At 57.5% G+C, this 26,247-nt stretch overlaps 1 protein-coding gene across 11 annotated transcripts in view; it reads right to left on the reverse strand.

Annotated features, from left to right (window-relative positions):
• The window catches only part of SPEG (striated muscle enriched protein kinase), a 58,738-nt gene that overhangs the window by 21,537 nt on the left and 10,954 nt on the right, over window positions 1-26,247 (reverse strand). For 7 of the 11 annotated variants that reach the window (XM_065930492.1, XM_065930497.1, XM_065930498.1 and 4 more), the window contains 12 exons: window positions 22,660-23,960; window positions 20,486-20,629; window positions 19,919-20,101; window positions 9,669-9,844; window positions 9,348-9,436; window positions 8,143-8,318; window positions 5,404-5,664; window positions 4,126-4,284; window positions 3,835-4,024; window positions 3,502-3,725; window positions 967-1,086; window positions 651-755 (listed from right to left, as the gene is read on the reverse strand). In XM_065930492.1, the coding sequence (XP_065786564.1) occupies window positions 651-755; window positions 967-1,086; window positions 3,502-3,725; window positions 3,835-4,024; window positions 4,126-4,284; window positions 5,404-5,664; window positions 8,143-8,318; window positions 9,348-9,436; window positions 9,669-9,844; window positions 19,919-20,101; window positions 20,486-20,629; window positions 22,660-23,960 (3,128 nt within the window). Of the gene's footprint in view, window positions 1-650; window positions 756-966; window positions 1,087-3,501; window positions 3,726-3,834; window positions 4,025-4,125; window positions 4,285-5,403; window positions 5,665-5,991; window positions 6,800-8,142; window positions 8,319-9,347; window positions 9,437-9,668; window positions 9,845-19,918; window positions 20,102-20,485; window positions 20,630-22,659; window positions 23,961-26,247 lie in introns of those variants that run through there. The other 4 variants (XR_010662423.1, XM_065930493.1, XM_065930501.1 and 1 more) reach the window with 4 other exon arrangements.

Genomic DNA, 26,247 nt, shown 5'->3' on the forward strand with positions numbered 1-26,247 from the left:
AGTTATAGGCAGGGAGGGAGCTAGCTACTGCTGCTGCTGCTAAGTCACTTCAGTCGTGTCCGACTCTGTGCGACCCCATAGATGGCAGCCCACCAGGCTCCCCTATCCCTGGGATTCTCCAGGCAAGAATACTGAAGTGGGTTGCCATTTCCCTCTCCAATGCATGAAAGTGAAAAATGAAAGTGAAGTCGCTCAGTCGTACCCGACTCTTAGCGACCCCATGGACTGCAGCCTACCAGGCTCCTCCATCCATGGGATTTTCTAGGCAAGAGTCCTGGAGGGGAGGGAGCTTAACTTAGTTCTAACTCCTTGCTACCACCCGAGGTAGACAGGCTGAGGTGCAGAGCAGGAGGAAACTGTGCAAGGGGAAGAACCACAACCCAGGCAACCAGTCCCTCTGAGACGAGAAGGCAACATGGCAGCCCCCGCTTTGTCTCCTCCCCTGACCCAGAGCCAGGGCTCTGTCGACCGTGGGGAGGGGGCCCGCAAAGCCACTTCTGTCCTGTTCCCAATGCTCCATCCACCCCCACTCCGACCTGTATGTCCCCCTGGGCCGTGCCTTCCTCTCCTGGCCCCCCGGGTGCCCTGCCTGAGCCTGTCTTGTCCATGCCCCACCTCCCCACCCATGGCCCCGTGTGGCCGGAACCCACCGATAGCCATGTCCAGACTCCTGGGGGGGTTCCATGCAAGCGTGATCATCCTCCCGGTCACAGCCACTACCTGAGGGGCGCCATCTGGGGGGCCTGGAACCACATCTGAAAGCCACAGGTCCAGCGTCCGTGGGGGTCCTTTAGGGCCCAACAGCCCCCACGGGATCGCCAAGCCCCAGGGGCACAGGCAAGGCCAGGTGGCTCCCCAAAGAACGGAGGAGAAAGAGCTGGGGCAGAGGCCCTGCCCTCACCCAGGTCCCCAGGTAGGCCAGAGGCCAGACTGTGTACCCAGCTGACCGGAGGGTATCTGCCTCACCTGTGACGTAGAGATGAGCATAGCAGGCGGCTTTGCCCAGCTTGTTAGCGATGACACTCTTGTAGACGCCAGCATGCTGAGGTCCCACGGCGGGGAACACCAAGCGATGGACATCCCTGTCTGGGGGTGGGGAGGGACATGACACTGGGCCTGAGCTGGGAGGATACTCCAGAGGGTGGGCCCACGCCATCCAGGCCTGGCCCTTCACCGCCCACTCCTGCCCAAGCTGCTTGCTATAGGCGGGAAGGAAGGGCAGGGCAGACACAGAAGGGAGTCACACTCTAGGTCCAGGCTGCCCGTCCACACCTGTGGCCCTGCCCCTCCCTCCTAGTTCCCCAGCACTCAGGCCCAGACCTTCTCATCATCCTCCACAACACTTCACCCTCTTCAGGTTCCTACCCCGGACAGTTCTCTCTTTTCCATCCTCAGCGCCACTGCCCATCCCATCTCCAGCGCAGTGTCCATGAAAGCCTCCACTTGTGTGGTCAACACCCTACCAGCCGCATCACGCGTGATCTCTCCATCTGAGGCCCTTCATGGCACCTACTGCCAAACAGGTGGCCTCCAAAGCCCTCAGTCCAAACTCTCATCCACCCCTGTCTCCTGCTCTTCTTCCATGTCCTGACCCTGACCCACCATCAGGTCCCTGAACAAGCCACATGAGACCCATCTCCAGGTCTCTGCTCACAAAATTCCTCTCTTCTGGACTGTTCTTCTCTTACCTGAGGCCTCCTTCTCCTTCAAGATGTAGTTTAGTGAGTGTCAGCCCTGGGCACTCCTCTCCATGTCCCTGGTCCCCTCTGCACCTCCATCTCTGACTCCCTCCCCAGGACCCCCAGCACCTAGCCCACTGCTTCAGGTGGTCCTTCCTCTTTTCTTGCACATGTCCTGCTTCCTGTAAGCTCCTTGAAGACAGAGCTGATTTGTCCTACCAGGCTCAGAATTGAATGCCTTGCATGCAGTAAATGCCAAATACATTAGATTATAAATTACAATAAAATTTGTTAACACTGTGCCCAGTCCGTGCCAGATATTTGATGTGCATTTCTTTCTCCATATCCTTTCAACAACCTTGCAAGAGTGTCGTCATGTTACCAATGAGGTCAGAGACATTAACAGACTTGTTCCAAGGTCACACCACTAATAGACGATGAAGCCATGGCTCGAACTTGGTTCCCTCTGATTCCCAAGGCCTCTCTCTACACCGTGCTTCCTGAATGATGGTGAGGAGGTCATCCCCCGGAGGGACATGAAGGGCAAGAGACCTGCATTGTCCTTCCTCCTCGACGTCAGGGCCGTCCCCGAACACCCCTCCCCACTCTTAGAGGTTATCTCTGCCCAGAACAACCACCCATTCATTTATCTCTGCTGACACTATTTATAAAGGAAGAGAAACCCAGGGCCACTGCTGACCCCAGATACAGACAGAAACAGAGGCGCTGGCTCAGACCCTGAGACAGACGCTCAGCCTGGGCCTCAGAGCAGATTGGGAGATGGGAAGCCTGTGGGCTGAGCAAACACAGCAGTGGATGGGGATGGAGGGGAGGGCCAGCACCAAGGCGGTGACACTGGGGAAGGGAGGGGTGAGTAGAGCACGGGTGACAGGAGATGTCCTTGTTAGGAAGTCAGGTGGTATTTGTCTGCCTTTAGGTAAATCTCTCCCTCTGTAAGCCTCAGTTTTCCCATCTGTAAACAGGGACCATAATACTTGCCTTACAGGCCTGTGGGAAGGAAGGTGGGGCCTCATGTCAGGCCTTTAGCATCATGGCCTGGCACTCAAGAAGTGCTTACCAAAGGCGAGTTTTGTCACACTGCAGCAGCAGTTAGAGGAACCCATCACGGGTCGTGGGGTGGCACTGTCTGAGACAGTGTAGGTAGACCTTCCCACATGAGGCTCAGATTCCTTCAAGGATGAGCTACTCCTTGAGAAAATACCCCGGGCTAGGACACCATCCCAAATATGTTCCTCTGTAATTTTCCTGCAGCTCTTTCTTCTTTATTTGTTATTGAACAACCCTGGACCAAGCATCCTTTTGATGCAGACGCTACCCACGTCGGGTTTTCCACTGGAATTTCTCCAGGAGGGTGTGAGAAGCATCACTTTATCAACAAGGATGATGGTAATGGTAACAACAGCAGCCATAACAGTGACATTTAACACTCAACTGGCCCCTTGCTATTTGCCCTAAGTGCTCTCTGTGTATTAACTGATTCAATTCCCACAACAAGCCTACCACAGATGAGGAAACTAAGGCCTGGAGAGTTCTGTAACTTGCCCACAGTCAGTACCAGGCTGGACTGCTGGGCCAGTAAGTACTAATGGGCCTCTGAGGCCAAGAGTGGTGACCTAGCAGATGGGGCCTGGTGGGCTCAAGGCAGGAGGCTGTGACCCCATAGCCTTTCAGGGCTCCCAGGCACCCCCATCCCTGACCAGGTGAGAGAAGGAAGGCCTGAGGGTGGGGAGAGGGGATGGGCTCTTGCAAGCAAAGAGGGTGCTGGAGGGGACAGTCCCAGGGTCCCTTCCCGGACACGTACACTGTGTCATGCGCCGGTCATCGCTGCTCTGGATGCGGTGGCCGTTGTGGAACCAGCTGATGGTGGGGTAGGGCAGGCCAGTCACCTGGCACTCCAGCATGGCCTCCTTGGCCAGTCCCACGTCCAGGTCCTGCAGCGGCCGAAGGAAGTCAGGCATGGACAGCCGCTCCAGCTCACCCTGCTCCGGCTCCTCAGGGATGGAGGGCATCTTCTCCAGCTTGGAGCTGTAAGAACCACACAGTGGCCCAGGGGCCCGGAGTCATACCTCCTGCCACAGGGCTGAGACCCCCAGAGGCAGCCCTGGCTGTGGGGCGGGGGTGCCCAGGGTGGTACCTAGGGCCGGTGGCGGCTGTCCGAGGCTCCTCCACGTAAAGCTGGGCCGAGCAGTGGGCCTGGCCGTGGGTGTTGGCGGCACTGACCGCGTAGAGCCCCTCATCCTCACTGCCCACGTGCGCGATATGCAGCGAATGCAGGCCCCCGTCCTGCCGCAGCCGCACGTTCTCGCTCTCCTCCACAGGGCGGCCTGCGAGGGATAGGGGGCAGGCGGCAGCCTCAGCCAGGGGCCCTGCCCTCTGACCCCTGGGGGTTCCCCGCCCCCGACATCTGCGGAGTGGAGGGCCATACCAAAGTGAGTCCAGGTAACGGAGGGGGGCGGGCTCCCGCTGATCTTGCAGTCGAAGCGGGCTGCGCGGCCCTCCAGCACTTCCACATCCTCCAGCAGCCGCGTGAACAGGGGCGCCAGCGAGGGCCGCACGGTCAGCCGGGCACTGCAGGTCAGTTCATCTGGCGGGGAGGGGTCAGCACTGGGGCAGGGAAGGCTGTGGAGCCCTGGCACCCCAACCCGCCAGTCCCGCCCTCGTGCTGGGCAGGTAAAAGGAGATCGGACAAAAATTGGAGCCTGCGAAGAGCCCAGCCAGGTCCTGGGGCACCAGACTGAGGCCACGGGCAAGATCGAGACGCCGGACCACCTCCAGAGGCTGGTGGGCAGTGAGAGGAGGCAGCAGGCTGCTGGGGCAGTGGGTACACGTGGGAGACAAGGGCATGGCCTGGCTCTCCCCTCCTCACCTTGTCCTACCCACCCAGGGTGAACCTCAGCACAGCTCTAAGAGAAGGGCCTAAAGCCAAGCCCACTCCGTCCTCGACACCCCTTCCCCCTACCCTTGGAACTCTCCTCTATGCCCAGGTCGTGCCCACACTCCCTCGCCCCCATCCCAGATCCAGAGCACATGCCCCTGTGCCCCACACTACCACGGCACGCACGATCTTCTGGGGAAAACAGCAGCCTCTGACGCTGACCTGATCCCTTCCTGCTTATAAAGGCCTCAGTATCCCCTTTAGGTGCACGTCACCACAACCAGATGAGGCATGATCTCAGCTCCTCAAACGAGGACGGGGACCAGGTCAGAGATGTCATTAATAATAATAACAGCAGACATTCATTAGGCACCATCCTTCACCAGGAGCTCAGCTTTGCCCAACCATACATTATCTCATTAGTCCTAGCGCTCCTCCTACGAGGCAGGCATTATCACAATCCCTGTTTACAGCCGAACAGCCTGAAGCTCAGAGAATGAAGTGACTTGTCCAGTTACGTGGCTGCCATGTGGCAGGGCAAGACCTGGAACCCCAGTCCAGGTGTGGTTGCTACACGTTGGCAGTGGGCTTCCCCAACAGGAACGAGAGTGAACACTGACACCATGTCAAACACCTGCTTTGTGCTGACTTGATGGAGGCAGATGTACTGCACTCTTTCCCACCCCACGGTTCTTTTCCCCGGAGATGGAGGCCCATTTTCTGGTCGTCTTATTCGACACCAGCACCATCGGGGCTCCTTCACTTCCACTCCCCTCCCTCCAGCTCTTGGGAGCCAGCGGCAGCCCTCGGGCCCAAGTGGGCAGTTACCTTTGGCCGTGCTGAGCTTGCAGGTGTAGACGCCGCTGTCGTCCTCATGCACAGAGGTGAGCAGCAGCTTGCATTTGCGGCCATCGAAATGCATCTTGCATTTGAGTAGTGCGGGCTGCAGCAGGCGGCCTCGGCACAGCCAGTCTACCTCCACGTCGGTGGGACCCGCCACCAGGCACTCAAACAGCGCCATCTCCCCGGCCCCCACGTCCACGTCCTGCAGAGGGGCCAGCACGGCCAGGGACCGGCTTTCAGGGTGTGCTGGGTGGGGGAAGCGGCCACAGGGGGCAGACACGGAGCAGAGAAACACGGGGCGAGGGAGACACACACGCACACACACAGGGAGATAGACAGACACAGAGAGAGAGATGCATTTTGTTCCTTTGGAGACAGGGAACGCCCGCCCGCCCAGCAGGCCAAGACAGCAAGGAGCTCCCAGGCCTGGCTTCCGCATGGCCATCCCACCTGGGCCAGAGACGGGGGACTCAGGGGAAGCGGGAGGGAATCAAGGGCATGAAAACCGAGAGGGCCACAGGGGGACAGAGACGGCGGCGGAAAAAGAAGACACAGCACACCAGTTGGGTACAAACTGGACTTTATTTGAACTAAGAAACAGGTATCTCTGAATACGTCCACACCCGCTACAGCAGGCCCCTACTCCTGCGCCAAGCCTGGCTAACCGTCATTCTCAATAGAGCATCCCTGGCCCTGATGGTGAACAAGGGAGCCCCAAAGGGCCCTAAGCCTGCCGCCCAGGGCCAGACCTCAGCCAGGCCTCCTCGTCAGCATAGGGCCCAAGGAAGGGCCTCTGGTTTTTGGTCTCTTGTGAAATAGAAAGGATTGTGCCATTTGAAACCCATTCCCGGAATGGTCAGTGCCACCTGAGCCCCTTGCCCACAGCCCCCTGCCCCTCTGGTTCCCTCCATCCTACGGACACCAGGCCACGTCCTCTCCCCCTCTGCCTGACCCCACGCCAGCTGGGGGGCATCCTTCCCTGACTGTCACAGACACACAGACAGACAAACGGAAAGACAGACAGGGCCTATAGCAGCGGCAGCACATGCACTCGCTGGGTGCTCCCCTTCGGGGAGAGACTGGGGGGTGGTCTTGATGCCCCTCACAGCCGCCCCCCCACCTCCTGGCACCCAGTCCGTGGGGGAGCTCCCAGCCTGCCCGACCAAGTGTCCGCTCAGGGAGGGAGGGTCCATAGGGGCTCATGGGCTGTCCCAGGACGCTGCGTGGGTGGGGAGGGGAGGGGAGGCTGGGACAGGGTCCGGGCCGGCAGGGTCTGTGGGCAGGAGGCAGTGAAACACAGCGAGGTCCGAGAGGTGCCTGAGACAGGGGCGCGGCTCGGAGGGTAGCGGGGGGAGCGCAGGCGGCCCCTGAGCTCACTCGCCTGTGTACAGACAAAAACCTCAGTCAGCAAGCGGCAGGTTAGTGCGGCACACGCACACGCACGCACAGGCACGCACACGCACGCAGACCTGGCTAGGGCCCCTCCTAAGACTGCCAGGGCGGCATGGCTACTTTCGGCTCCCCCCAGGTCGGCCCTGGGGGGAGGGGGCGGCAGTCAGCCAGAGGCCAGGTCTCCAGGGTTCCTGGGCAGGCAGAGGCCCTGGGCAACCAAGAGAAAGGCATTCCTAGGCGTCGGGAGCACCCCCACAGCCTGGGGGACACTGGGAGGAATCCCAAAGAGAGAAGCACCGAGAGACGTGGGTTAACACAGAAAAGCAAGGCAGAGCCAGGCCCTGGGGGGGGTGGGGGAGTGGGGGGCGGGGGGAGGAGCAGGACAGGGAAGGGGGCTGGGCTTGGGGAGGGTGTGAGTGGGAGGAGAGCTAAATAATTCAGAGATGGAAGAGGTGGCAGCCCCAGGCACTGCAGGCATGGGCATGGTCGGTCACTAAGCGCGTGGGACTGGGGAGGTGACCATGACTCTCAGGGTCCAGGCTCCAACAGGGGGCTGGGGGGCTCCTCAGAGCTGGCCTCTGCCAGGAGGAGGGGGTGGTGGCTGAGTGTGGAGCTGGGGAGAGAGGTTCCTGGCCCTGAACTGCCCACAGGGAAGTGGGGGGGAGTAGAAGGTAAGGCAGACGGCCTGCACTAGGGAGGAAAAGCATCAGCCCCAAGGGTTGCCTGCCGTCTCTGAGGCCTAGAGGCCACCTGCCCTTATGCCCCGACTCCAGGGGCCCAGTCCTCCCCATCTCTTCCCAGCTCTGCTCACCCTGGTGACCCCGGGGTCCCTGCAATGCTCCATGCCCAAGTCACTCCGAGGGCCCCTCCGGACGGGTCCGACTATCAAACACTCCCCACTGCCACCCCCAACCACGGTATCGCCCACACAGCGATGGGATGGGTGGAAGAGGCAAGAGAGGAGCAGGGAGTGGGTGTGAGGAAGGGGCCTGGCGAGGTGACCAAGGCCTAGAAGAGTGTGAGATGAGGCCCGCCGGCGACAGGAAGCAGGGTCTCTCCAGCTGGCACCAGAGCAGGCGTGATGGAGCGGTGGGAGGGCAGTACTGTGGAGTAAGCTGAGCGCTCAACAATTTGCTGTGTGACCTCGGGCAAAGTGCCTCCCCTCTCTGGGTCTCAGCTTACTCACTACGGCATGGGCAGCTGAACCTGGGGACCTCGAAGGCCCTTTCAGTTGTGGCACGCCATTAACTAAGCTTGTGTGAAAATTGGCAACCGGGCAGGGATGAGGCAGGGGCCAGGGTGAGGGGTTCGTAGAGAGCATGAGGTACTCACCTCTGACCTCCAGGCGCGCCTCGCACTGTCGAGCGCCGTACTCGTTGACCGCCTTGCAGGTGTAGAAGCCCGCGTCGCCCCGCTCAGCAGCCAGGATCCGAAGCCGGCACAGCCCATCCTCTGCCTCCTCGGCAAAGCGCCGCTGGTCTGGGCGCACGGGCTGACGGTTTCTCAGCCTGTCGGGAGGGAAAGAACTCAGTCCCCGGGCCTCGTGAGCATGGGGCTGCAGAGCCAAGCAGGCCTCCCACCCCAACATCGTTTGTCCACTCCCCAGATATGTCTCACTGGGCATGGGTACCCCTGAGTTACAGGGCTTGCTTTTCACCCTGACTCGCAATCCCACCACCATGCCCTCCCAGGAACTTCCAGACACCCTCTGCCCACCTGGGTCACTCCCTTCTTGGAACCTAACTGCACGTGTGTGTCCGTGTGTGTGTGTGTGTGTGCTTACTGGCATCCAACTCTTTGTGATCCTGTGGACTGTAGCCCGCCAGGCTCCTCTGTCCATGGGGTTTTCCGGGCAATTGCAGTTAAGAGTAACACCTTAAGCTATTCAGCTCTTGATAATCCTTAGATTTTGTCTTGTTTTTACTTATGTTAATGGACAGATAGCTTTCTCACTTCCCAAAAGGAATAGGAAATAACTTACAGTGTTAAAAAACCACACTGGGGGAAAAAAAAAAAACACACTGGGGACTAGATAATCATTTAAAATTGAAAAAGAGAACCCAAACCAATAGAAAGCTAAGTCAAATGAGTCATCAAATGGCACCTGGGATGAGACCTGCAGCTAAGACCCAAGTTTAACTCTGGGCGCTGGCAGCTCAGAAACAAATTATTAAGTGTGGGCCCAGTGCAGGGCTGGGCACAGGCCTCAGAAAATCACCCTACTGTCAACCACAGGGCTGAGGTTGGGATGGGAGTTGGGAGGCTTCTTCAGGAGTGAGAGGACACCTGGTCATTCATGCCAAGCAGACAGACAGGAGACCATCTGTTACCCAAACCCCTCGCAGAGGGGAAGCCCTGAGTGAGTGTGAACACCAGGGCAGGGGCGGGGCCACGGTGCACATAGCCTGGGATGATGCCCCTTCAGACAGACTGAAGTCCACAAAGGGTTCACTGCCCCCCAACCCTAAGCCAGGCTTCACAGGGCCCAGCCCGGAGTGAGCAAAGCTGGAAGATGGTAGTCAGGGGCTGCTACTCACCAGGAGACCACCGGCTTGGGCTCTCCCAGCACACGGATGCTCATGGTGACATCTTGGCCTTCCCTTACTGACTGGTCCATAAGTGAGACCTGCAGGGGACCCCGAGGTGTCAGATGAGACAGGGCCCAGCTTTGGCTCCTAGCGGCGGGGGGAACCCTGGGTCAGAGGTCTTTTCCACACCAGTCTGACAGAGGCCAACTCTGGATAAGAAGGGTTGATGGGACAAAAAGCCCCAGGCCTTGCTGGAGCCTGGTGTGGTTCCAAGAACAAAGGGCCACACAAAGGAACAGGGAGCTGGGGGCTGGCCTTAGGGGGCCTGACCTTGAAGGTAGGGGGCGCCTTGGAGCCACTGTCCGAGGAACGGCGATTCTGGCCAGGACTGAGCTTCATGGTGGAGGCTCGGGGCCAGGTCTCCCCAGGTTCTGGAAACTCCTCTGGGGGGCTCAGATACTCCTCGTCAGAGGTGATAGGACTGCTGAAAGGAGATGTAGACCCACCTGGAGAAGAGACAGAGGAGAAACAGTGGCATAGAGAGAGATGTCTGGGAGAAAGGGCGGGGTGGGCAGGGAGACTGAGATAGCTGGTGGAATAGTCTGGGGTCAAGGACCTGATGAGGTCTGCAAAGTCACAGAGCCCAGGAGTTGCGGTAGCTCCGTGAAGGCCCAGGAGCCAAGGAAGCTCTGTAGGCCAGCCCTGCCCTGACTTCACATCCCGGGGCTCCTACTCACTCGCTGTGTGACCTTGCCTAGGTGTTTCCTGTCCCAGAGCCCTGGACTCACGATCTGCCAGACACTCCCAGCCCTGACCCTGCTGATCCTCCTGAGTGGGGCAACCATAGGGAATGGCCTGGGGCAAAGAGTTCGGGCCCCAGAGGGGCCATTCCCGGACCTTGTGGGAGACTTGGGATTCCCCCGGAGCAGGGAACCCACATTCCCAGCACCCAACTGCAGGCCCCAGTGCAGGTGGTTCATGTCTCTGGACCCCAGAGTGGTACAATCAGGACACCCGTTTCTCGGGTGAGCTGGGCCTGGTGCAGAGGAACACACACCTCGGACAAGCCCCATCCTGACCTCAGTGCCAGGGCCCATGAGGCGGCACTGTCCAGCCAGCCCTTCCCCCACTCCCTTCTCAGCTTCCTGCCCCAGATACCCCAGGGGCACCTGTTGGCCCCAGCCCTGGAGCACAAACCCCCAAACTCTCAGAGGCTGGGAAGGCAGAGTTTTGAGTCATCAACAGAGAAGGGCGGCTCAGGGGAAGAGGAGGGGGCGCCAGCACTGCTTTGGGAGAGGGGTGTCCCCAGGGCCCTGATGCCCTCCCCTGCAACTGGCTAAGGGCCCAGTCTCACTGAGCTGGCTCCAATCCGACTGCCAAATACAGACATGAATCTGCCACAGCCCCCCTGGCCCCTCCTCCTGGTCCCCCACCCCAAGCCCCTTTGGCTTCGCCCAGGGGCAGGGCTTGCACCCCAACTTACCCCACGAGACTCTGCACACGGACCCCAGCCGGCCCTTGTCCTGAAGGCTCTGTCCTGGCACCAGGCCTCCTGCAGCCTGCCCACTGCCCACTGCCTACCCCTCCAGCTCCCCAGGGAGCCGGAGCCCAGCCTGCCCAGCCCCACTCACTCTGCTGAGGCTCTGCACGAGGTCCGGGGGGAGGGGAAGGAGGAGGTAGGGGCTGGCCTGGCCGGGACAGGCTGGGTGGCAGGCAGGCAGCTGGCCGGGGGAGGTGGTGCCTGGGCCCTGGAGCAGAGGGGGAGGAGAGGGGAGGGGCAGAGCAGCCTCCCTATTTAGTCACCCTGCTCATTCCCAAGCGGCAGGATCTGCCTTTTCTCTCCCTACGGCTTCTGGACCCCGACAAACAAGAAGCCCCCTTAACGGTGTCTCGGCTCAAAGGGTAGGGGGGCACTCCGTCCCCAGGAGAAGACGATAGTGACAGCTGGCTGCAGCAATCAAGACACTCGCACTGACCCATTTGTCTTGCAGTGTCCACCGTTTGACGGCAAACGGCCCCTATGATGCCCTTTTCCCTGACCAAGTGGCCAAGCTCCCTGACGCTGGAATCCACACCACCAAGCCTCAACTGCTAGAGCTGGGCCATACCCGTCCTCCCTGGTGCTGAGGATCAGAGAGCTGTCAGGACCCTTGACTTCTACTTGAGGGGACCGGAGTCCCCCCTCTGCCTCTCCAGTCCTGCCACAGCAGGTGTGGCCCCGCAGCGACCATGGGTTCCTGAGCCTTGCACCCAGCCCCCTCCTCTACAGGCTCTACTAGGGACCTGTCAGCGACATCCCTCACCCTCTCTGCCCACAAGAGCCAACAGGTCAGGAGGACAGAGGCCGCTGCCCACAGTGACTCCTCACCACTAGCACCCATCTGCACTTGGATGGGCATGGGGCTTGGAGACAGAGCAGCAGAGCAGGGGAGCTGTTGAGGAGAGGTCACATGGCGTTCTCCCGCCTGCAATCACCCCCCGCCCCGCAGCCACATTCCCAAGCTATGACCTGTGTTTCCCAGCACTGCCAGTGAAGAAGGGGGGAGGGCCCACCATTCAGGTTGACTGTCCTGACATGGAGGTGCAGAGGGAAGTCAGGACGGCACTTGATGAGCATCTGCTCAGGGTTTGACCACTAGTTGATGCCGAGATCACAGGCCTAGGCCCCGGAGGCAGACGTCCCCCTCCCCTCCGTGGAGTCTGGTGACCTCTGGGGTCACCGGCAGGTTGGACAGCACTGAGGCAGCTCAAGTGCCCAAAGAGAGACTGCAGAGATTAGAGCGTGACCAGTAGGGTTTGCAGGGAGCCTGGGACCCCTGGTGGTGGCTGGGAGAATAGCACCTGGGGCATGGGGTGATAGAGTGATTCAGGAATCAACCTGCAATGCAGGAGATTCTGGTTCGATTCCTGGGCCGGGAAGATCCGCTGCAGAAGGGGTAGGCTACCTACTCCAGTATTCTTGGGCTTCCCTTGTGGCTCAGCTGGTAAAGAATCTGCCTGCAATGTGGGAGACCTGGGTTTGATCCCTGGGTTGGGAAGATCCCCTGGAGAAGGGAAAGGCTACCCACTCCAGTATTCTGGCCTAGAGAATTCCATGGACTCTATAATCCATGGGGTCGCAAAGAGTCGGACATGACTGAGCGACTTTCACTTTCAAGTCCCTTAGCGGCTTCCTGGGTAGCTTAGCTGGTAAAGAATTTGCCTGCAACTCAGGAGACCCTGGTTCGATTCCTGGGTTGGGAATTAGGAAGCCCACAATTCGGGGAGCTCTCCCTCTTAAGACCAGTGCATCTCAACATCCCCAGATGTGTCGCTGGTATAGATACAGTCACAGCCACCTACATGAAAAGCCTCTATATCAGGGCTTCTCAAAGTGGTCCTGAACCACCCATATCAGGACCACCTGACAGCCTATTTAAACTATAGATTTCTGACCTGAAGAATTAAGATTTCCTGAAACAGGAGAAATTTTTTTAAATGGCTCGTCCCCAGGGAGATTCTTATGCATAGAAACATTTAGGGACCCCAGGACCCTCAGCAGATGAGGACAACCTGAAGAAGTGAGATCACTAAGTCCCACCTCAGCCGGCCAACAAACTTCAAGGCCAAGCTCCAAACCTTGGAGGACTGGCTTCACTGGCCTCTCACCTGGCACAAGGCCCCTGACTCATGGTGGTGCTTCTCAGAGTTCACCTGGCACCAGAATCGTGTGGAGAGCTCCTTAAACCACAGTTTGCTGGGCCCCAGCCCGAGTTTCTAATGCTGTATGTCTGGCTGGGGCTGTTATCTCCATCTCTAACACATCCCCAAGCTGATGCCGATGCTCCCGGTCTGGGGTCCACACCTGGGGGACCACTATTCTATGGTCTCTACTGCCATCCCAACCTCCACTCTCAGGCAGATCCTCATTACCCTTGGCAGATTCGCATCCCACCAAGCTTCTGCATGTGACCTAGGCTTTTCCAGGGGGTTGTGAAAGCTTCTACCCTCACTGCCACTTCTATCACTCCAGCCCTGGCTGTCCAGGAGGGCCTCCAGGTATGACTGGAAGGGCTGGCAGGGGTGAAGACAAGAGTGGTGTCCTCAGGAAACTTCCAGCTGGTTGAGATGACAAACCAGATACACACACGACTATAACAGCAAGCATGAATAAGGTGGCAAGAGTGGGGCTTACTGATAAGGGCCAGGTGAATACAGAGAACAGGATGTTACTTTCGGCTCAGGGAAGAAGGGAGAACTGATGGAAGGGCGGTTATTAGAATTCATAGTTTGGATTAAGTAGGGAAAAGCATTCCTGGCAGAGGAAACCAGCTGAGCAAATGCTCAAAGGCAGAAAGCGTGTGCAGTGAGCTGTAGCTCATCCTTCTGGCTCAAAACTAGGTAAAGAAGAAAGAAGTGGGACGTGACAGTGTCAGTGTCTCTGGCAATCGCAGGGTCATGCTCAGGCCCAGGTGGTCAAGGTCTGCTTCAGGGGTGCGGCCTTCACTCTGAGGGCAAACGGGACCTCTGGGAGGTACCAGAGGAAGGGGTAAGGTGCCGGAGGCTCACAGCACTGACATATGTGGTCGGGTTGTTCACAGACCGCTCTTCACACGCACTGTCTCGGGAGGTCCTCTAGAGGCAATTCCTCTAAGCGTCTGCTGGGTAACCCTGCCGTGGAAGTGAGGGGAGGGAGGGCACAGGCTGGCCTGCAGCCGGCAGCGTCCACAGGCACTGCCAGAAGTGTCCCCCCTTAGAGAAGAAGGGCTGTGCTGAGTGTGTTTCTGTTTTGGCTTAAAATGGACCTGGAAGTGAAGAGAACTTCACGTGGTCGGCCTGACCTAGCCACGGAAGCGGTTAATTCCCTACTTGGGGCTGCTGCACGTTTAGATAAATTGGCACTAACGGCGGATGAGGTCCCCATTCTTTTTTTTTCTTTTTTGGCCACGCCACATGGCTTGTGAGATCTTAGTTCTCCGACCAGGGATCGAACCCAGGGCCTTCAGTGGTGAAAGCACGGAGTCCTAACCACTGGACACCCCCTCATTCTTCTGCCAGCTGTGCGTGACGATTCCCACTCTGTGATAGCAGCTTTTGTGGGCCAACCTGCTTCCGGTAGAGCAGTGTGGGGGTGGGCTGAGTCAGGTCAAGGCAGCACACTGCTTGCTTAGATGCTGTCCAAACCACCAGCAAAGATGGACAAAAGGGCTGTGTGGCACTTCAGGGTCCCATCCATGGGCAGCTGCTGCCTTCCCAAGGAAAAACCTGTGATTCTGCAGCAACAGGCCAAGACCAGAGGCCAGAAGAAGCGGGGGTGGGGGGGGGGGGGGCGCGGATGTTGGTGCCATGATTTCTTCTTCCTTTCCTTTTACACTCATGATCTCCAATAAACCACTTCTTCCCTATTATGATAATGTTGGTCCTATTAGTGGGACCAGAATGAGCTTTGTTAAGCCTTATCCTCTGGCCCAAATGTCCTTAGCCTAATCATTAGCCCCACAGAGCCTCACAAATCTTCCCAAGGAAAGTAGCCCACGAGTTACAAAGTGACCCTTGCTTTGTAGACAAAAACACGCAGCTAGCTAGGGCCAAGGTCTCAGCTGAAAAATGCTAGAACCCTAGACTCAAATATAGAAGACCTGTGTTTGAGGGGAGGGCTGAAAGCAGCTGGATGGAGGCCTGGGTGCATGAATCCCTCACGTCTCCCCTCCTCCTGACCAGAGCCTGCAGTGGGGGAGAGCTGAGTACAGCCACCAGGTACGCAGGGAAACAAAGGAGCACCATAGCCATGGGGAAGGTGGGGACTCAGAGAGGAAGGACAGAAACCCTCCCCCAGGCTGACCCACCCACAGCGGGCATGGACAATCTCTGCCCTCCGCCCTAGGAGCTCCAGAGCACAATTTTAACCTTGTGCTTCGAGCCTTGAACCCTTTAGGGTAGTGGAAGAGGGGATGGTACAGTGCAGTGATTAGGAGGACAAGCTTGGGAGACCCAGGGACAGAGCTTCAAATCAAGATCTGGCCTCCAGAGGCCTCTGCTCCTAGAGCTGAGCACCCAACAGGGTAGCCACCAGCTGGCTGAGACAATTTCAGTTCACTTTAACTAACATGAAATAAAACAAAAAAGTCAGCTCTTTGGTCACACTGGCCACCTTTCATGTCCTCAACAGCCACCTATAGTTAGTGGCTACATTATTAGCGCAAGTAAGAATGTTTCTATCATCACAGGAAGTTCTATGATCAGTGATGCTCTGGAGCAATTTGCTAAGGCTTCCCAAGTCTCTGTTTCCTCATCTGTAACATGGTCATGACAAACTCAGACAGTGTGCTGAAAAGCAGAGACATTACTCTGCTGACAAAGGTCCATATATAGTCAAGGCCATGGTCTTCCCAACTCATGTTGAGAGTTGGACCGTAACGAAGGTGGAGAGCAGAACAGATGCCTTCGAACTATGGTCCTGGAGAAGACTCCTGAGGGTCCCTTGGACAGCAAGGAGATCTAATCAGTCAGTCTTACGAGAACTCAACCCTGCACTCATTGAAAGGACTGATGCTGAAGTTGAAACTCCATTATTTTGATCATTTAATGTGAACAGCTGACTCACTGGAAAAGTCCCTGATGCTGGGAAAGACTGCGGGCAGAAGAAGAGGGCGTCAGAGGATGAGATGGCTGGATGGCATCACTGATGCAATGGACATGAACTTGGGCAAACTCTGGAAGATGGTGAAAGACAGAAAGGCCTGGCATGCTGCAGTCCATGGGGTCAGAGTCAGACATGACTAGGCAACTGAACAACAACGACGACAGGGGCATAATAATAAAGCCTACCTCTCAGGGTGGGATTACATGTGAGAACCCAATCAACACCTGGTACACATAAAAAGCAGAGACATCACTTTGCTGACAAAGGTCTGTATAGTCAAAGCTATGGTTTTTCCAGTAGTCATGTATGGATGTGAGAGTTGGACCATAAACAAGGTTGAGCACTGAAGAATTGATGCTTTCAAACTGTGGTGCTTGAGAAGACTCTTGAAGAGTCCCTTGCACAGCAAGGAGATCCAACCAGTCAATCCTAAACGAAATCAACCCTGAATATTCATTGGAAGGACTGATGCTGAAGCTGAAGCTCCAGTTCTTTGGCCACCTGATTCAAAGAGCCAACTCATTGGAAAAGACCCTGATGGTGGGAAAGACTGAGGGCAGGAGGAGAAGCAGGTGACAGAGGATGAGATGGTTGCATGGCATCACCGACTCAATGGACGTGAGTTTGAACAAACTCCAGTAGACAGGGAAGGACAGGGAAGCCTGGCATGCTGCAGTCTATGGGGTTGCAGACAGTCGGCTACAACTCACTGACTGAACAACAATAACATGTTACCTTATTCTGCCATCCATGCTAAGTTTATTTGTTTCATGGGTGAGTATTTCCATCGCTCTAAATCACCTGTTGCTTCTAACATTCTGAAGCAGATTACAGATGCTCAATAAAAGCTGCTGCCCTTGTGCTAACTCTGTCACTTTACCCTTTCATCATCCCGTCTGTAAAGCGGCAATGTTACTCCCTGAGATGTCCCTCTCCAAGGGGTATATGTGGTGGGATGCTGCTTAAGTGAAGGGATAAATGTGAAAGGGTTTGGAAAAAAGTATCTGGCACTCTCCAAACACAAGAATGCTCAGAGACATGAAGTACTTGGCACCCAGTTGGTGCTCAGTAAATGTGTGTGTGATGGATGTGGGCAGCATTGAGAATGCTTAGCTTCAGTTAGGCACACCTCCCACACACCCCCACCACTCGCCCCCCACCCCCAACACACACCCCTTGGGAGCGTGATTGGGTCTCCACAGAGTTATCCAGTGGGGTGGGGCGGGTGGGGAGGGAAACAGGGCTGGGGTGGGGCTGCAGAGGCAGCGAGGGCAGGCTCTGCCCTGCAAATCCAGGGAACTCTGTCCTTCAGTTATCCCATCCCGAAGTTCCCAGCCAGGAACTGAGATCTGTCGGATCTCAAAAGTTTGTCCTGTTGGACGGGGGGATCCCCAAGAGGGCACTGGGCAGCCACCCCTGGTGACCAAGGGAGAGCAAGAAGAAGCAAGAAGAAGGAAGGTGGTTCCGAGAGGCCTCTTCCTACAAGACACCCTACCTTTCCTCCCTCAACCCACTCCCACACTGCCTGACACCCTACCCTTGCCCCACCCCCTCCATCCCCACAGACTCCAGGCCTGGGACCCCCTCCTTTGCCAAATGTCTGTGCCACCCACAGGTTCCGCCCATTCCTGCTGCTCTCTAGGTCCACTGGCCCCTGTCCAGCTGCTCTGGACCAAACAGCGCCTTGTAGGGTAAGAAAATCTGCTTTCTCTACGACAGCCGCGTCTAGACTCACATGCTTGTCCCTCAAGCCCGGGGGCCCTCCAGCCGGCCCAGCTTATGAGAACTGCTCCTTGGCCACAGTGCCTGGTGCGGCTGACTAATGTGATGAAGACTTCTGGCTCCCCAGGCTGGAGGAGACACAGAGATGCTGTGGCAGGCTGAAGACCCAGGGACTGGGAAATACAGAGGGGCTGTGGGCCGCAGGCCTGGGAGGGCAGGGAAGGAGTCCCCAAGGCACAGATGGGCTGAAAGAAGGGCAGAAAAGGAAGAGGCAGTTTCCTGGGAGCCTCCTGGAAACCCATGCTCCTGTGCTCAACGTCACCCCTTAATAATGCTAACAACTAACATTTGTCTACAGCTTTACAGTTCATAAAGCTCGTTCACACATTTGCTTTCGTTCGTGAGGCTGGTATAATTATCTCTGGTTTACAAACGAGGAAACTAAAGTACAGGGAGGTTCAGTGTGGTGAACACAGAACTCCCAGTCAAGTGCTGACAGTTGCCTTGCCCCAAGCCTCCTTCCCAACCTTAAAAGGCTTTCAAATGGCCCTGAGCCAGTATTGGGGCAAACTGCACCCCCACCCTCCCACCACGCACAAACAACCCTCGGCCAAATCTCAGCCCAAGCCAGGTATTGACCGGAGTCCTGGAGCCAGGCCTGGGCCCCCTAAGGGGAGCAGGGAGCTGAGTCAGAAGCCAGATCCCGGAGGTGATGGAAGGATGGAAGCATGCAGTGGAGGGATGGGTATGATTCAGCGTGGTGGAAGGGGCAAGCAGCAGGAGAATACCTAACACGTGGGCTCCTGGGAGGGGGATGCAAGCTAAGGAAGAGGCAGGCCTGCAGGCCTGCAAAGCCGGACAGGTGCCACCCAAAGGACCTAATGCAGGACTGGGACGCAGGTCAGACACCGCCAAGAACTCCATAATCTCTCTGATCGTGAAGGTGCTGAGGACCCAGGACCACAGCAAAATGGGCTCTGTAATCTTGTCTCTGGCAGAACTGAGTGAAAGTGAAGGACAGAACAAGGCGTACTATTCCCCGTCCAGGCACGCCCAGTCCCTCCCCCCGCCCGTCTAATTCCCAGGCTCCTTCAGGGCTCTGATGTCTCTCAGTCCAGGTTCTCACAACACCAAGAGACCGCTTGGCCAGTCTAGGGACCAGGTTCATCTACCCTGCACTGTCCTCTATCCCAGGTCCACTGACCTAGGTTGATTACCCAGTGGTAATCTCCTTAATGAACTTTCCTGGTGGCTCAGATGGTACAGCGTCTGCCTATAATGCAGGAGACTCGGATTCAATCCCTGGGTCGGGAAGATCTCCTGGAGAAGGAAATGGCAACCCACTCCAGTATTCTTGCCTAGAAAATCCCATGGATGGAGGAGCCTGGTAGGCTACAGTCCATGTGCGACTTTTCCCTTTTTTTTTATTTTATTTTTTTTTATTTTTTATTATTTTTTTTTTAAGTCTCTGGTTATTTTGTAGTATATCTGTGAACTCTCCTGGGTGACTTTTCCTTTTGAAATACTCCCTACCCTCTTTCATCTCCCCACCCCACCCCACCACTGCCCAGGGCCAGCACTCTGTCAGCCCAGCAACCTGAATGACTTGAACTGGCCATGCACACAGACACCACTCCTCAACCTGAAAGAAACCAGGCTCAAATCCAAAGGAAGTAGTCCGACACCAAAAAAGGACTTTCATAAAAATAGAAAACGAGGCAGCCTCAGCTACGTCCCAAGAGGTACTCTCAGATGCATCTTCTTTGGGGCTCTGGGTTCAACTGAAGGAGCAAGGGAGCAAAGGAAGGCTGTGGCACTTAAAAGCATCTGTTTTTACAGGAGGTGGGAATCAGGGTGGCCATTCGAGAAAGGAAATGACCTCAGAAGACTCTTGATGGCTTTTAAACCCTTTGAGCCAGGAGATTCTTTATCTCTGAGACTCAAGGATAATTTGCTTTCCCCACAGAACCCGGTTCAGGGAAATGCCATGGGAGGAGGGCATTTAGAGGATGTTGAAAGACACACTTCAATGACTTCACGAACTGGCCTCTCTGGCATGTGCCTTGGGAATTTGGCCACTGCCTTGGGGCCAGGGCCATTTAAAATGCTTCCACTAGAGCAGCCAACACAGGAGAATGGACTAGAATGCACACTGGTTGAGAGCCCAAGCACCAGGCTAGGAGTGGGAAGGGTCACTGCTCACCCCGCCCAGCCCCGGGGCCCGCGGGCTCCCTACCAGGTCTCACGGCCAGCGTGGCAGCACAGCGGGCCTGGCCCAGTTCGTTGGTGGCAGTGGCTGCATAGCTCCCGGCATCGGCGGCCCGGGCCTCCCGGAGCAGCAGGGTATGCCGCTCGCCTTCTGCCCGGATGAGAAGGCGGCCATCACTGCGCAGCGGGGACCCATCCTTCTGCCAGGACACTGTGGGGAAGCAGCGGGGTGACCAGGTTGTCCTTGCCCACAGGGGCCCACTGGGGCCAATCTCCCCCCACCCCACCCCACACAGGGCCCACAGCACTCCTCTCCCCACCCCAGGGAATCCCGAGGACTGGCCCCTCAGTCACAAAAATCCAGGCCCACCTTCCCCTCTCTCCAGGGACTGTGACTCCCAACACACACACACACACACACACACACACACACGAGACACAGTAGTCCAGCCAGCCCCATGGAATGGATGATCTCCCCGTCTGCCCCCCGTACCCCCTGCCTCCCTTCCCCCCAAGGACTGGGGTGGGAGGCAGGGAGGGGGGAATCTCCCCTCCTTCTCTCAGTCTTAACCTGACCCCCAGGCCTAGAGCTCACCTTGGGGCGGGGGGTTGGCGGTGACAATACACTTGAGCAGGACGTCCACCCCCGGGGCCACCACTGCATTTTGCAGGGGGATCTCAAACACAGGGGCCTCCAGGGGCTCTTCTCCAGCAGACACGTAGGAGTCATCCGAAGACTCTGCCAGACACATGGGCAAGAGGGTGAGGGGACACGTCCCTGTGGGGATGACTCGGGGGAGAAGGGGCAAACCCAGAGAGAGGGCTTTCTGGAAGGCAAGGGCTGGAGAGCAAATGGTCTCTCTCCCGAACCTCCTGAGACAGGGAAGAAAGGAAAACAGAAGGGAGTTCTCAAACAGAACAGGGCGGCGAGACTCTATGGTGGTTTGGCTGCTTAATTTTAGCCACAGTTAGGGGGCTGGTTTCTGGAGGACGACGGGGACTGCGCTGTGTGTGTCTTTACACAAATCAGTCATCAACGATCGTAGATCAGGCCCTGTGCAAGGTGCTTTGAGGCACATGACTTCATAAGCTTCCACACAGAGAACAAGCCAATAGCAACCCAAGACCTAAGCAATGCTAGTGTGACAGGGCAATGTGTGGTAAACAGTCAAACTAATGAAGCCACTGGATTAAAAACGGGAGCAGCAAGTGTTTCCGGTAGCCAGGAGAGGCCTCATGAAGGTCAGCTTTGACTATCCATTCACCAAACAGTAAGACTGCACTCACTGCTTACTCTGTATGGGTACCAGGGACACAGCAGGAAATAAGAGGAAGTCCCTGCTTACAGGAAGCTCGTACACATGAAGAGACCATAAAACTCCACGGTCGTGACTCTCTCTGGGTATCTTCTAATTCTGACATCCTATAAGCTAGATAACGGGCTTCCCAGATCGCGAAAGTGGTAAAAAACCAGTCTGCCAATGCAGGAGAACTAAAAGACGCCGGTTCAATCCCTGGGTTGGGAAGATTCCCTGGAGAAGAAAATGGCAACCCACTTCAGTATTCTTGCTGGAAAATCCCATGGACAGAGAAGCCTGGGCAGGCTACAGTTCATGGGGTCGCAAAGAGTCAGACACGACTAAAGTGACTTAACACAACACACGAGCTAGATAATGCAGTGTCTGTAGCCAAAAGAGCCATGAAGATCTCAGTTATGCTGTTTTCTAGCTACAAAACCTTGGGCAAATTAGATAATCTCTGTGCCTCTGTTTTATCTGTAAAAATGGAGCTGTTAAATAACACCCAACATCCCAGAGAACTGGCATGTAGATTAAAATAAAGTAACACACCCAGTTCACACAACACCTGGAACATGGCTGTGGATACGCAATAACATGGCTAATAGAATGATGAACAGGTGCCTAATCATCTGTAAAGATTTTGAGACAATAATATGAAAATGAAGAATAATGTGATGAAAAAAAAAGGGGGAGGTAAGTGCACTGAAAAGAGACACTGACAATGTGTCTTAAGTGCAAAGGGTAGACATATCTGGCCTGGAAAAACAGCAGAGGCAGGAGTGAGCTGAGGATGGCTTCCTCAGTCTCGCACCAGAAGTGGCCCCAAGCTGATGTTCAGTTGAGCAGAATTAGGGGCAGAGGCATTTGGGGTACTGGCCACCATCCACGGGAGGGTGAGACAACACACTAGTTGGCATGTGATCACAGTCAGCTCAGCCACGCAGGGACTCAAAAGATAGGAGAGATGAGGCTAGAAGGGAGGGCTGGGTGAGATCTTAGTAGCCCTGATGAGTCAGGTGATATGTGGGGATGAGAAGATCAATACTGAGAGCTGGCTGGCCCTAAGCTCAACAGTAAGAGGGACACGACCAATTATTTACCGAGATGGACTTTGGTCTCTTCCCCCACAGACCAGTGGGGGTGTGGAGGGTTTCCTCCCACCATTAGATCCTTGACCCAACAGCCCAGCAGGCCACTGGACCCAAGGAACGTTATAGAAGGCATTGGGCATGGGATCTCTGCCCACATCTCTGTTCCGCCCAGCCTCCATCAAAACATTCTCACACTCTCACCATCGGACAGGTCATACACAAGAGGCCTTCAACAATCTTTCACTCAAACTGGAAACTGGGACCATGCCTTTCCTCTGAAACCGCACCCTCGCAACTGCCTAGCAGTCTCACTCTTGCCAGACATGCTCCCACTCAGGTCTCAGTCAGCACTTTCTCTACCTTCCCCGAGGCCTTACCGAGCTCAGGCGAGGTGGGCCGGGCCCGGCGACCTCTGCCCTGGCTGCGGGCCCCTCGGCGGTCCCAGGCCCCCCAAGGACCGTCCTCCTCCGGCCCTCTGCGCAGCCTCTTCTCGGCCTCGGGCCCCGCCCTGTTCTTCTCCAAGGTCTGGGGTACAGCAGCGCCCTCCTGGCCCGGCGTGGCCCAAGGCAGGAAGCGCACGGCCTGCGGCGGGGGCTCCCGCTTCCGACCCGGGGGAGCTTTCGTCCTGGTCTCGGGGGCCTCGGAGGTCGGGGGTGGCACCGGGCTCCGGCACTCCTGGATGGCTCTGCTCCGGGTCAGCGGGAACTGGTCCCGGCGCCTAACCTCCTGCTGCGGGCCTTCCCCCGGCTCCGTCCTGCCCGCTGGCCCGCGGCCCCGGGGCCTCCCTGGCTCATCCCCCGGCTTTTCCGCGACGCTCGCAGGGGGCGGCTGGGCGGCGGCGGGGCTCAAGGCCCGCGGGGTCTTGGGGGTGGAGGGCTGGGAGAAGAGCGGCGGCTCGCCGGGCTCTCGGGGGGACGGGGCGCGCTGCAGCGTGGCGCGCAGGGACTCGTGAGAACGCACCAGCTCCTCCCGCGACGTGGAGCGGCGGATGCGGCCCAGCTCCTGGGCGAAGCGCAGCTCGAGGTCGGACGCCGGGCTGCGCTGACGCGTGCGCTCGTCCAGCGAGGCCGCCTTCTGCTGGAATAGGCGGCGCCGCTCGGCCACGCTGCCCGCCGGCGCCCTCAGCTCCTCCTGCGAGGCCCCGGGCGTGCCCCACGGCCCGCCGCCCTCGGACTTGGGCTGCTCCAGCGAACGGGCCTTGCGCAGGGGCACCCAGGGCCGCAGGGGCGCCGGCGGCGAGTCACTGCGCTCCAGGCTGCGCCGGCGCTCCTCGAAGAACTGCAGCTTGTCCAGGATGCGGGAGCCAGCGCGCACCAGCCTCGGGGAGCGCCCCAGCGCCGACTGGCGGCCCGAGGCCTCGCTCAGGGGCGTCTGGGGCCGGGACTCCGCCGTGCCCGCTAGCGAGGGCCCGGACGACTTGGACTTTTTCCCTCGCTTCTCTTCGGCGGTGGCGTCCTCGGGCGGCACCGGCTCCCGAGAGCGCCGGTGGGGCGGCGTGGGGGTGGCCAGGGGCTGGCCGCCGGCTCCCGGCGGGGGCCGCTTACCCACCCGAGGGGACGGTGGGGGCAGCAGCGCGGATTTGGAGGGGGGCGGCAGGGCTGGGCGACGGGGGGCTTCGTTGGCGGGCTGAGGCTGAAGGTCAGGCTCCTCCTTGTGCGGTCCGCTCTGAGGGACACTGCTGCGGGACCAAGACGAAGAGGGGCAGGAGATTCAGGGGGCCTCCCCTCCCAGAGCTTCGGGTCGTGACAGGAATCGGGCGGTGGGCATGCTGGGAAGGCTTGGGGGTGACATCGGCCAGCCCCTCCTCCGCCCCCGCCCCCCTCCCCCCAAAAGGAAGGCACAGCCAGAGCAGGTGCTGGGGAGAGGCTGGCAGCTCTGGCCCCGGAAGATTGGGCTGGTGGCTGGGTCCAGGAACAGACTCAGTCCCAGGGGCTCTGGCCAGCCCCCTCTCCCCCGCCCCAGAAGCTGGGAAAGAGCAGAAACAGAAACTGAGTGGTGGGGGGAAATAAAAAGATGAGGCTGAAGACCCAAAAGATGAAGTGGGCAGGGAAGCCGGAAGGGTGGGATAGGGCGGGGCCCTCTCAGGAATTCAGCCTCCCACTCATTCCTGCCCCCAGCTGGCCCCCACAGCCCTGCCCTTCCTCAGCAGGGCATACCCCTTCACTGTGCCCCAGGAAGAACAGACACATGCCTTCCAGGAGCAGTGCCCTCATCCCCGGGATTGCCTAGCACCTCCTCAGACCTGAGCCCCCACCACTGCTGACAGCAGGTGACAGCTAAGGTCCCTGGAGTGGGAGACGAGGGTACCCAGGTTCCCATGCCCTTTGATCAATCTGCCCCCGGTACAAGGCCTTTGACTTTGTCCTGCCCCTGGGAAAGTTACCTTGAGTCCTTGGAAACCACCCCCTGAGAAACACAGAAGCTCCCCAAAGGAGTATGCTCAGGAATAACTCAGCTCCAAAATAACTACTGCGTGGGCCTGAACAGTGGGTGTGGGAGAAGAGGAGGAAGGAAGGAGCTGGGCAGCCCCAGACTGCCCCTCTCACCTCCAGAACTTTGATGCCCAAGAGCTGGGCCTCAGTTTCCCCCATCTGGACTCTTGGGGGCACACCAGACATAGAGATTAGCAAGAAAAGGAATTGGAGATACTAGCGTCCTACCTAACACATTAGAGAGAGCTTAATAAAAACTTATGAAATGGCTCATTGAGTACTTATTGTGTGTCAGGCATGTACTGAATGCTTAAAATGCATTGAGTCATTTAATCCTCACAACAATCCTTTGTGACAAGGACTGTTATTATCTCCATTTACAGATGAAGAAACAGGTTTAGAGAGGTGAGGTGCCTTACCAAGGTAACACAGCTAGGAAATAGTTGGTGCTAGATTGAAACCCCAGTAGTCTGGCTTCTAAGCCCTTGTTCCCTCAAAAATGTCTAGGATTCTGGGGGCAAAGAGAGGGAAGAAATAGTATGGTATTGGCCATGAGCATAAATTCTCTGGTGCCTGAGTGTCAGGCTACCTGGATCAGCCACCTACACAGCAAACCTCACCTCCAGCAGGGTGTGGGGTGGGGGTGGGGGGCATGCAATCTAGAGTGCCCTAGGGAGAAAAACCTCAACCAGCCACCTGCAGGGAGGCAGAGTCTACTCTGGGGGAGGGACAGCAGAGTCCCTGAGGAATGGCCTGTGGGAACTGGGTGAGGCAGGGAGAGAAATTGGGGACAGCGGAGGAGATCTCTTGCTGGCAGTTTCAAGCTCCAGGCCAGCCTGTGTACCACAGACATCACTAAGGAAATGGGTTCCTCGGAAGTTGCCATAGCAACTCCAGGCTCCGGCTGGGGCCTGGCAAAGAAAGGCAGGGAAGGAAAAGGCAAGTCCAGGGCATGGGAGCTCCTGGTTAATGCCAGCCAGATAAAGCAAGGGCGCCTCCTCTGCACCTGCCCCCAGACCTCTTCCCTGCCTACCACCAGCCACCTCAGCCACCCGCAAAAAGGCCTCCCCCCACCAGGCTCTTTCTTTCTCCTCCATGGTGGTACCTCCCCCCACACACCCATACCCATCACAAATCAGGCCCCCCTCAGCTCCCCAAATGCCCCCTGATAACCTCTCTCATCAGCCACTCCCCTCTTCTACCATAGCACTCCCTTCTGTATCTGCCAGTCCCACATCTCCAAAACCGGCTCCAACGCCTCACTCCCAACACCTCGGCGCCTCACCATGGCCTCCCAGGACCACCTTCAACCCCACCCTGAGGCGTCTCTCACATGGGGTCCTCACATGTCCCCACCTCCATCACTCCGAGCCCTCTGCCTCCAGCCTAGCCCCCCCAACCCCTAATCTCCATCCCACCCTGCCCCAGCCCCCTGCCGCCCACACACTTCACATCCCCCTGCTCTCCCAGGCCCCTGGCCCCAACAACCCCCTGACCACCTCACTCTCTTCTGTCTCCTGGTTGTGCTCTCGC

This window comes from Muntiacus reevesi, chromosome 3 (assembly GCF_963930625.1).
Source record: "Muntiacus reevesi chromosome 3, mMunRee1.1, whole genome shotgun sequence".
Classification (NCBI taxonomy): domain Eukaryota; kingdom Metazoa; phylum Chordata; class Mammalia; order Artiodactyla; family Cervidae; genus Muntiacus; species Muntiacus reevesi.